Raw genomic sequence first — 11438 nt, 5'->3', positions numbered from 1 at the left:
ATCCTATCCTATCCTCTATCCTATAAAATCCTCTATCATATCCTATCCTCCATCCTATCGTATCCTCTATCCTATCCTATCCTCTATCCTGTCCTATCCTCTATCCCACAATATCCCCTATCCTATCCAATCCTCTATCCTATCCTCTATCCTATCGTCTATCCTATAAAATCCCCTATCCTATCCAATCCTCTATGCTATAATATCCTCTATCGTATATAATCCTCTATCCTATCCTCTATCCTATCCCATCCTCTATTCTATCGTATCCTCTATCCTATCCCATCATTTATCGTATCCTATCCTCTATCCTATCCTATCCTCTATCCTATCCCATCCTCTATCGTATCCTATCCTCTATCCTATCGTATCCTATATCCTATAATATCCTCTATCCTATCCTATCCTCTATCCTGTCCTATCCTCTATCCCACAATATCCCCTATCCTATCCAATCCTCTATCCTATCCTCTATCCTATCGTCTATCCTATAAAATCCCCTATCCTATCCAATCCTCTATGCTATAATATCCTCTATCGTATATAATCCTCTATCCTATCCTCTATCCTATCCCATCCTCTATTCTATCGTATCCTCTATCCTATCCCATCATTTATCGTATCCTATCCTCTATCCTATCCTATCCTCTATCCTATCCCATCCTCTATCGTATCCTATCCTCTATCCTATCGTATCCTATATCCTATAATATCCTCTATCCTATCCTATACTTTATCCTATCCTATCTGTACTTTCCGACGGAGCGGGCACCTTTCGCGGCGTAGACTCTGTCGTAGAATCTATGAGGAGGCGTAAATTCCTCAATCGAGGGTGTTTCGACGACGCTACTCGGCGCGACCTTACGATCCTTTCGGATGATAAGGATGGTAAATATAAATTTGGAATTTAATGCTGCAAGGAGCAAACGGAACTATAGCGGCTGGTCCGCGTGTTGACGAGTTCCGGAGTCTAATCTCGATGTTGCCTTTGCGGGAGTTGCATTTAGACTAAAAGTTTTACCCCAACTCTCCATGCACTCGGGGTGCGTTGGCGTGGAGTGGGGGTATTCCATTTCGGGGTGGCAACGTCGCTGGATTTCGGCGGGCGAAATCACAGCTGTGGGCCCGATGTTCATCGGCCAGGGACCGTCGGATGGTCCCGCGATGCCACCTTTGTAGGTCCACGTTTTATGACAGTACGGTTGGCTGTTGAGGGCGCGAGGAAAATTCTAATGGGCAATTAAGAAAGGTTTCGTGAAGGCGACTTTCTCAAAAACAGCCCTAGAGGCCCGTGTCATAAAACGTGTATACCATCTGCACGCCAAATGTTGGGATGTGCCGATTTGTCAGTCGCGAGTAAAACTATTAAACTATTCTTGAAGGGATCGGTCCCTGGTCCCACCTTGAAATAGCGGTGCCGCGGATTTTCAAGGGGATCTTTTGTTTAACTCGCGGCTGAACATCCTCCCCCCGTTGAGAGACTCGCGATCAAAATAAATCTATATAGGATTAAAGATACGCTAGGTTTGAAGTACTAGAATGAACAAGTAAACTATCTTATGAGCTAAAGCTTAGCGATTACGATAAATTAGTTATTATCGGTTGAGGGATCGCGCGTTCTTGACGTCGATGTTGGATCCCGTGGTTCCTCCTCTGGCTGGTTCGGTAACGGTACAAGCCGTTTTACGCCCCGATCGAGTGTGGTTGTGGCTGTTCTCACTGTTGCAGCTCGAACTATGCCATCAGATCCGGGGTAGACCTTGATGACTCTCCCGAGTGGCCACTGCATCGGTGGTACGTTGTCCTCCCTCAAGAGCACGATGGTGCCCTCCTTGATGGGGTGTGTACCGCTGGACCATCTCGAACGGCTCGTCATCTCGTTTAGGTACTCCTTGTACCATCGGTTCCAGAAATGCTGCTTTAGTTTCTGGATATGTTGCCAGGTTGAAAGTCTGTTTGATGGCACATCCCTGAAATCGCGCTCGCGCAGACTCGTTAACGAGTCGCCAATCAGGAAATGGCCAGGAGTTAGGACAAGGGTGTCATTTGGGTCTGATGAAATGGGAGTTAAAGGACGTGAATTTAGAACGGCTTCTATCTCAATAATTAAAGTGTTGAACACTTCAAATGTAAATCGTTCAGCACCTGCGATACGCCAGAAATGACGCTTGAATGATTTCACGGCCGCTTCCCAGATGCCGCCGAAGTGAGGTGTTAATGGAGGAATAAAATTCCACGTGATGGATCGGTCAGCAAGAAAGGTTTTGACCTTCTCGTTGTGGTCATCGGACTGCAAAAGTTCGCGGAGGTCTCGAAGCTCGTTGTTGGCGCCGACGAAATTGGTGCCATTGTCAGAGTAAATGTTAATACAATGACCTCGTCTAGCAATGAAACGACGTAGGGCTGCTATAAATGCTTCGGAGGTAAGATCGCTAACCAATTCTAGGTGAATGGCTTTTACTGAGAGGCAAACGAAAACTGCGACATATACTTTAATGTGGGTTCGACTTCGGTATCGTCGCTCCTTTATGAAAAAGGGACCGCAATAATCAACGCCGACGTTTGCAAATGGGCGTGAGTCGGTGACTCGAGCCTCAGGTAGGTCGCCCATCACGTATTGTGTTGGCGGCGGTTGGACACGGTAGCAGCGGACGCAGTTTCTGATGGTTTTCCCTACCTGACTCCGACCGTCGATGGGCCAATAACGGCGTCTAATCGCGTATAGGGTAGCCTGTGTACCAGCGTGTAATTGTATTCGATGCTCGTGTTCTATTATTAATGCCGTGATTCGAGCCTTTGGGAGGACGATGGGATGTTTTTGCGCGAATGGAATTCGCGAATTCTTCAGACGGCCTCCTACTCGCAGAATTCCGTCTTTGTCGATGAATGGGTTCAGTTGTTGCAGCTTACCCTTAACGCCTATTTCGCTTCTCGAGAGGCAGCGCAATTCTTCTGCAAAGTGTTGTCTTTGTATCAGTTTGATGATTACGTCGTGGGCGTATCTTAGTTCGGAGGATGTCAGACTTCCTTTGGTGGTGTTAGATCCTTTCCATCGGAGACAGCGCGCGATGATTCTTTGAAGCTTTCCCCATGAGGAGCAGTTGTCCAGAATCGTGGTGTCGCAAATTAATGCTTTGAGACAAATCGCGACCCTTTGTTCTGGGATTGTCTCTGGTTGAGGTAGTTCGGTAGTGGGCCAGAAAGATTCTTCTTCGTTGAGCCAAGTCGGACCGTGTTGCCAGATGGAAGGTTGAAGGAAGTCTTCTGGTGATTGACCTCGCGAGATAAGATCGGCCGGGTTGTCGGCAGTGGGTACGTGTCGCCAATCTGCGTTAGCTGTGCGCCTTTGAATTTCCGACACTCTGTTAGCCACGAAGGTTTTTAGAGTGTGTGGAGATGTCTTCACCCAATGGAGAACAATGGTGGAGTCGGTCCAATAGATGGTTTTATGTATTTCCACAGGTAGCGCTTGTTTTGCGGTCTCGACAAGAGAGGTTAGCAGAAGTGCTCCACATAATTCGAGTCGTGGTATTGAGATCGTTTTCAATGGGGCGACCTTGGATTTAGCGAACAAAAGAGTTGTCTCGGTGTGACCGCGTGAGTCGGTTGTACGCAGGTAGAGGCATGCTCCGTAGGCCTTTTCGCTTGCGTCACTAAAACCGTGTAGTTCGACTTTTCTTGGCGATTCAATGATTGTGCGTCGCGGGAACGTGATGTTGTTCAGCGCTGGCAATTTATTATAAAAACGTATCCATTCGGTATGGATATCCATTGGCAGCGACTCGTCCCAGTCAACCTTTATGGTCCAGATCCTTTGTAGTAGCATTTTTGCCGTAATAATTACTGGCCCGAGCAGCCCTAGTGGATCATATATCTTTGCTATTTCTGAGGTGATACTGCGTTTGGTCGAACGTGATGGTGGAGAGCAAGTTTCGACTGCGTACGTAATAGAGTCGTTTGAGGAATTCCAGACAATCCCTAAGGTTTTGAGAGTGGATGACTCTCCCAGGTATAATCTTTTGTTAATGGCCTGCTCGGGCAAGCCAGTCAGAAGAGTAAGGTCATTAGATGCCCATTGTCGTATTGTCAGTCTTGCGGTCTTGAGTATTTGTGTGAGATCTTCGCGTAAGGATAATGCCTCTTCTATGGTCGATGTACCGGTCAGAACGTCATCCACGTAAAAGTCACGCAATAAAATCTTGCCGGCTTGAGGAAAGCGGTGGCCTTCGTCTCGACTGAGCTGTGTCAAACAGCGAATTGCAAGATATGGTGCAGCAGATAGTCCAAATGTCACAGTATTCAGCTCATAAGTTTTAATAGAACCCGTAGTATCGCGCCAGAGGATACGCTGAAATTTCCTGTCTTCCGGACGTACAAGGAACTGTCGGTACATCTTTTCAATGTCTCCCGTCAGTACGTATCGATGAATGCGGAATCTTAATAAAATGTGGAGTAGATCGTCTTGAATTTTTGGACCGGTGTGGAGAGCGTCATTTAATGCTATGCCTGAATTAGTCGTGGCAGAACCGTCGAAGACTACGCGGAGTTTGGTTGTGTCACTGGTGACCTTAACGACCCCGTGATGTGGTAGGTAATACCCCTCAGGTGACTGTTGTTCCTGTGGCAGTTCGCTCATGTGTCCGAGGTCAAGGTATTCTTGGATCACCGCGTGATACTCTTGCTTGAGTGCGGGTTCTCGTTGGAGTTTTCGCTCCAATGAATGGAGTCTTTTTTTCGCTTGTACCTTGGAGTCTCCGAGACGCGACAATTTCTCGTTGAAAGGTAAAGCCACGACGTATCTGCCGTCACGATTCCGAACTGTGTGTTCTTGGAAATGGCTTTCGCAAATTATATCAGATTCAGACAGATGCTGTCTTTGTGGGCCTTCTTCAACCTCCCAGAAACGGGTGAGGTCGAATTGTAACGCGGTGGTCGCGTGGCAAAGTGTGCCATGAGCAGGAGAAGTGACTGGCGCGCTCCCCCCGATGACCCAACCGAGTTGCGATTTTTGAAGGTAGAGATCGGACTCATCTGGGCGTGACAAGACAATTTGGCCGACGCATAAGATTGAGAGGGCTGTTCCGGATCCTAATAACAAATCGATCGGTGCCGGTCGATGGAATTCCGGATCTGCAAGGTGCAGATTCGGCGGAATTTTTATTGTTCCGCGATCAATCTCTTGATCTGGAACGAAAGGCGCGATGTCGTTCACAATGAGGAACGTAAGCGAACGTTGGTAATTGCTTACTCGCGAAGCTATAGTAGCCTTCAGTGCGTGGGTTGCTACAGTGGTCATAGCGTTCAGAGAACCAATGGGAACCGAGCATTTCATCCGCGGGATGTTGATTTTTTGAGCAAGGCGTTCAGAAATTAAGTTAATCGATGCGCAAGTGTCGATTAATGCTCGACAATCTATCGGACGTTTATTTTTGTTGAAGATCTGGATTTGTGCCGTAACTAAAATTTCGTTTGTGATTGCGTTTATGGTGAACGCTCGATGGTAGCCCGTTCCGTTTTGTTCTCTGTGTCTTAGCCGTCATTCTGTATCGGATTGAGCGTTTATTGTTCCGCTTGTTGACGCTTGCTGCTCGAAGTGATGAAGCAACGTGTGGTGTCGTAGCTGACATATTCGGCATGAACCTCGATCGCAATTTTGCGCGCTATGCCCTGGGTGTAGGCAGTTGGTGCATAATTTGGCCCTTTCAACGGCGAACTTGCGTTTTTCGGGAGTCATTCCGCGGAATTTTTCGCAACCCCATGTGCTATGATCTCCGTAGCAGATCGGGCACTCCTTCGGTTGTGAATTTGGACGCGTTTCGTTAAAATTCGACGCGTTTTTTGATTTGTTATCGGCGGTCTGACGTGTTTTACTCGTTACGAAAGCGTGTGATCTGGCGGGTGGTCTTGTTGACTGCGGATGGCTTGTGAAGTTCGCGCTGGGGCGTGTCGATTGCGGATAGCTTGTAAAATTCGGTCTAGGGCGTAATGGCACCGCGGAGGCACTGGATGGTCCAGTTTGTGCGCAACTTGCGCGTTTCTCGAGAAAATCCAAGAGGTCCGTGTACGACGGCATGTTTTTGCCTTTTATCGTTAGTTCCCAAAGCCATGCAGTGTCGCTGCTAACCTTGGATAATATCATTGATATTAAAGAGCCGTTACATCTTGTGAAGTCTTCTCCTAGATTTTTCAAGGCTCGTAGATGCTGGTTGACCGAGTTCACGAGATCGTCTAACGCCTCTGGAGTGTCCTTTACTAATCTCGGATAATCCCTAATTGCGTCGCAATGTTTTAAGATTATTCTCCGCGGACAATCGTACTTCTTTTTGAGCAGTTCTATTGCATCGTAATAATTCGCGTCTGTCGTGTTTAACGCGGAGATGCACTTCAACGCCTTTCCGTGTAAGGTTGAACGGAGGTACTGCAGTTTTTGCAACGGAGTCAGATTTTCATTCGAGTCAATCGTTGATTTGAATGTGTCGAAATATGATACCCAATCTTCGATGTTTCCGTCGAACGATGGCAACCGCATTTCTGGTAACTTGATTGCCATCGGAGCAGTTACCGATGTCGCGAGTGACTCGACTGTTCCGCGACGTTGGGGCAAAGTTGGTTGCGCCTTTTCTATTATTTTGTTGGCTCTGACAACTATCGCGTAGTACTCGTTTTGTATCTCGTATCGGCGAGGTTCCTGGTTTTCGTCTAATGCCTCTAGCTCGGATTGTATATCATCGAAACGCTTCCAAAATTCAATGAGACCGTTCAAATGCATTTTTATAAGATCTATGTCAGGTGGTTGTTCGGTATCGACGGAATCTAAGAATTTCGAGAATGCCGTAATCTGACCGATTACACTGCCGCGCTTACGCTTTAAAGTGCTGAGAGCCGTTGCTTGAGACAAGGATGGGTTTGTCATAGGCATTTTGTGATGAAGGAGATGTTTTGGGAGATTGACGAACGAAAAACGAGCCTACCTTTGATGCGCTGAATTCAGGATGGTGAACTGGTGTCAGACACCTGGCGTTGACCCAAATCGTCAATTGCTTGGCCCACAAACTGCGACCTTCCAGATGCTGGTTGGTCCAGCCCTTGGTAATCCGGGATACTGCAAGTTGTTGGGATGCTGGTTGGTCCAGACAGGATCTCCCGATTGCAGGTGTTGTCCCGTTGTAAACGATGCGCAAGGCTGCGTTGAATCACGTTCACAAAGTCTTTTGTCCACTGTAACTGTCACTCAGTGTCATTTATTTTTTTTTTTTGGATCACACGGCACTGATGATCCGGCTCGAAGGACCAATGTACTTTCCGACGGAGCGGGCACCTTTCGCGGCGTAGACTCTGTCGTAGAATCTATGAGGAGGCGTAAATTCCTCAATCGAGGGTGTTTCGACGACGCTACTCGGCGCGACCTTACGATCCTTTCGGATGATAAGGATGGTAAATATAAATTTGGAATTTAATGCTGCAAGGAGCAAACGGAACTATAGCGGCTGGTCCGCGTGTTGACGAGTTCCGGAGTCTAATCTCGATGTTGCCTTTGCGGGAGTTGCATTTAGACTAAAAGTTTTACCCCAACTCTCCATGCACTCGGGGTGCGTTGGCGTGGAGTGGGGGTATTCCATTTCGGGGTGGCAACGTCGCTGGATTTCGGCGGGCGAAATCACAGCTGTGGGCCCGATGTTCATCGGCCAGGGACCGTCGGATGGTCCCGCGATGCCACCTTTGTAGGTCCACGTTTTATGACAGTACGGTTGGCTGTTGAGGGCGCGAGGAAAATTCTAATGGGCAATTAAGAAAGGTTTCGTGAAGGCGACTTTCTCAAAAACAGCCCTAGAGGCCCGTGTCATAAAACGTGTATACCATCTGCACGCCAAATGTTGGGATGTGCCGATTTGTCAGTCGCGAGTAAAACTATTAAACTATTCTTGAAGGGATCGGTCCCTGGTCCCACCTTGAAATAGCGGTGCCGCGGATTTTCAAGGGGATCTTTTGTTTAACTCGCGGCTGAACACTATCCTCTATCCTATCCTATCCTATCCTCTATCCTACCCTATCCTCTATCCTATCCTATCCTCTATCCTATCCTATCCTCTATCCTATCCTATCCTCTATCCTATCCTATCCTATATCCCATATTTTCCTCAATCCTATCCTATCCTCTATCCTATCCAATCTCCTAACCTATCCTCTATCTTATAATATCCTCTATCCTATCCAATCCCCTATCCTATCCTCAATCCTATCCTATCCCCTACCTTATCCTATCCTATCCTATCCTTTATCCTATCCTATCCTCTATCCTATCCTATCCTCTATCCTATCGTATCCTCTATCCTATCACATCCTTTATCCTATCCTATCGTCTATCCTACAATATCCCCTATCCTATCCAATCCTCTATCCTATCCTCTATCCTAACCCCTATCCAATCCTCTATCCTATCGTCTATCCTATAATATCCAATATCCTATCCAATCCTCTATCCTATCCTCTATCCTATCCTATCCTCAATGCTATCCTGTATGCTATCTAATCCTCTATCCTATCCTATCCTCTATCCTATCGTATCCTCTTTAGTATCCCATCCTCAACCGTATCCTATCCTCTATCCTATCCTATCCTATATCCTATAATATCCTCTAGTCTATCCCATCCTCTAACGTATCCTATCCCCTATCCTATCCTATCCTCTATCCTATCCTATCCTCTATCCTATACAATCCTCTATCCTCTCCTATCCTCTATCCTATACAATCCTCTATCCTATCCTATCCTCTATCGTATCCTGTCCTCTATCCTATCCTGTCCTGAAATCCTATCCTATCCTCTATCCTATCCTGTCCTCTATCCTATTCTGTCCTGTATCCTATCCTATCCTCTATCCTATCCTCTATCCTATCCTCTATCCTATCCCCTATCCTATCCTATCCTATATCCTATATTTTCCTCAATCCTAGCCTATCCTCTATCCTATCCAATCCCCTATCCTATCCTCAATCCTATCCTATCCCCTACCTTATCCTATCCTATCCTATCCTTTATCCTATCCTATCCTCTATCCTATCCTATCCTCTATCCTATCGTATCCTCTATCCTATCACATCCTTTATCCTATCCTATCGTCTATCCTACAATATCCCCTATCCTATCCAATCCTCTATCCTATCCTCTATCCTAACCCCTATCCAATCCTCTATCCTATCGTCTATCCTATAATATCCAATATCCTATCCAATCCTCTATCCTATCCTCTATCCTATCCTATCCTCAATGCTATCCTGTATGCTATCTAATCCTCTATCCTATCCTATCCTCTATCCTATCGTATCCTCTTTAGTATCCCATCCTCAACCGTATCCTATCCTCTATCCTATCCTATCCTATATCCTATAATATCCTCTAGTCTATCCCATCCTCTAACGTATCCTATCCCCTATCCTATCCTATCCTCTATCCTATCCTATCCTCTATCCTATACAATCCTCTATCCTCTCCTATCCTCTATCCTATACAATCCTCTATCCTATCCTATCCTCTATCGTATCCTGTCCTCTATCCTATCCTGTCCTGAAATCCTATCCTATCCTCTATCCTATCCTGTCCTCTATCCTATTCTGTCCTGTATCCTATCCTATCCTCTATCCTATCCTCTATCCTATCCTCTATCCTATCCCCTATCCTATCCTATCCTATATCCTATATTTTCCTCAATCCTAGCCTATCCTCTATCCTATCCAATCCCCTAACCTATCCTCTATCCTATAATATCCTCAACCCTATCCTATCCCCTACCTTATCCTATCCTATCCTATCCTCTATCCTATCCTATCCTCTATCCTATCCTATCCTCTATTCTATCCTATCCTCTATCCTATGCCATCCTCTTTCCTATCCTATCCTCTATCCTATCCTATCCTCTATCCTAACCTATCCTCTATCCTATAATATCCTCTGTCCAATCCAATCCCCTATCCTATCCTCAATCCTATCCTATCCCCTATCTTATCCTATCCTATCCTGTCCTCTAACCTATCCTATCCTCTATCCTATCCTACACTATGTCCTATCCTATCCTCTATCCCATCCTATCCTCTATCCTATCCTATCCTCTATCCTATCGTATCCTCTATCCTATCCCATCCTCTATCCTATCCTATCGCCAATCCTATAATATCCTCTATCCTATCCAATCCTCTATCGTATCCTCTATCCTATTCTCTATCCTATCCTCTATCCTATCCTATCCTCAATTGTATCCTGTATCCTATCCAATCCTCTATCCTATCGTATCCTCTTTAGTATCCCATCCTCAACCGTATCCCATCCTCTATCCTATCCTATCCTATATCCTATAATATCCTCTAGTCTATCCCATCCTCTAACGTATCCTATCCCCTATCCTATCCTATCCTCTATCCTATCCTATCCTCTATCCTATACAATCCTCTATCCTCTCCTATCCTCTATCCTATACAATCCTCTATCCTATCCTATCCTCTATCGTATCCTGTCCTCTATCCTATCCTGTCCTGAAATCCTATCCTATCCTCTATCCTATCCTGTCCTCTATCCTATTCTGTCCTGTATCCTATCCTATCCTCTATCCTATCCTCTATCCTATCCCCTATCCTATCCTATCCTATATCCTATATTTTCCTCAATCCTAGCCTATCCTCTATCCTATCCAATCCCCTAACCTATCCTCTATCCTATAATATCCTCAACCCTATCCTATCCCCTACCTTTTTTTTTTTTTTTTTTTATCGTGAGGAAATGTTTTATACATACCCCGACTCCCTGGGGGAAGCCGGGGTTATGTGGGATTCTCTCCGGGGGGCGAAGCCCCCGGAGACTACCCACTAAAACCTCACGCCCACCTAAGCTACACGGGAGGTGCCTGGATCACGCGAGTACTCAACAGGACACCTCCCAGCTATCATCATGCCCCGGGGGAGGGGTTAACCTCCCCCACTGCCTACGCTATAAGACCCCGGGCGGAGGGACCCGCCCGGTGTCCCCATCCCTGGAGCCTTCGGATTGGGCTTCCCGAGCCCCAGCTCGGTCCACCCACAGCTCCCGGAGTCCTCGTGCCCCGCTCGGGGCCGGTGTCCCGAAGGAACCAGCCTCGGCCAGAGCAAGAGGACGCCGCCACCGGAAGGAAGGGCCGTCGGAGGCGCGATCCGGCACGCCCCGACCCTTCCTTTCCCCAAAAACCCCCCACGGTCCCCCTCCCCTATCGGGGGGAGGGGGGACCGACACCCCCACTAACCGGGAAACTATCCCGGGGGGTGTCGGCCAATCACGGGGGGAGCTACACTCCCCCCGGGGGCCCGGGTCAGCTCGCACCCCGGGCCCCCAAATTCAGCGCCCCCACAGGTGGGGGCGAAACAGGGCGCGGGGATACTCCCCGCGCCAAACCTCCTCCGCCCCCCACTCCCGGG

The 11438-nt window shown here is 47.2% G+C and overlaps 1 protein-coding gene across 1 annotated transcript; it reads right to left on the bottom strand.

The window, feature by feature from the left end:
* Positions 1–1588: 1588 nt before the first annotated feature.
* Positions 1589–6919, bottom strand: LOC143363578 (uncharacterized). The gene is made up of 3 exons (XM_076804143.1): positions 6865–6919; positions 5641–6813; positions 1589–5457 (listed from the first exon to the last, which is right to left on the bottom strand). The coding sequence occupies exons 1-3, from the start codon at positions 6917–6919 to the stop codon at positions 1589–1591; spliced, it is 5097 nt and encodes a 1698-aa protein (XP_076660258.1).
* Positions 6920–11438: the final 4519 nt, after the last annotated feature.

Source organism: Halictus rubicundus, unplaced genomic scaffold, assembly GCF_050948215.1.
Source record: "Halictus rubicundus isolate RS-2024b unplaced genomic scaffold, iyHalRubi1_principal scaffold0060, whole genome shotgun sequence".
Taxonomy (NCBI): Eukaryota; Metazoa; Arthropoda; class Insecta; order Hymenoptera; family Halictidae; genus Halictus; species Halictus rubicundus.
The sequence above is the reverse complement of the archived record's forward strand: the minus strand, read 5'-3'. Positions and strand labels throughout refer to the sequence as shown.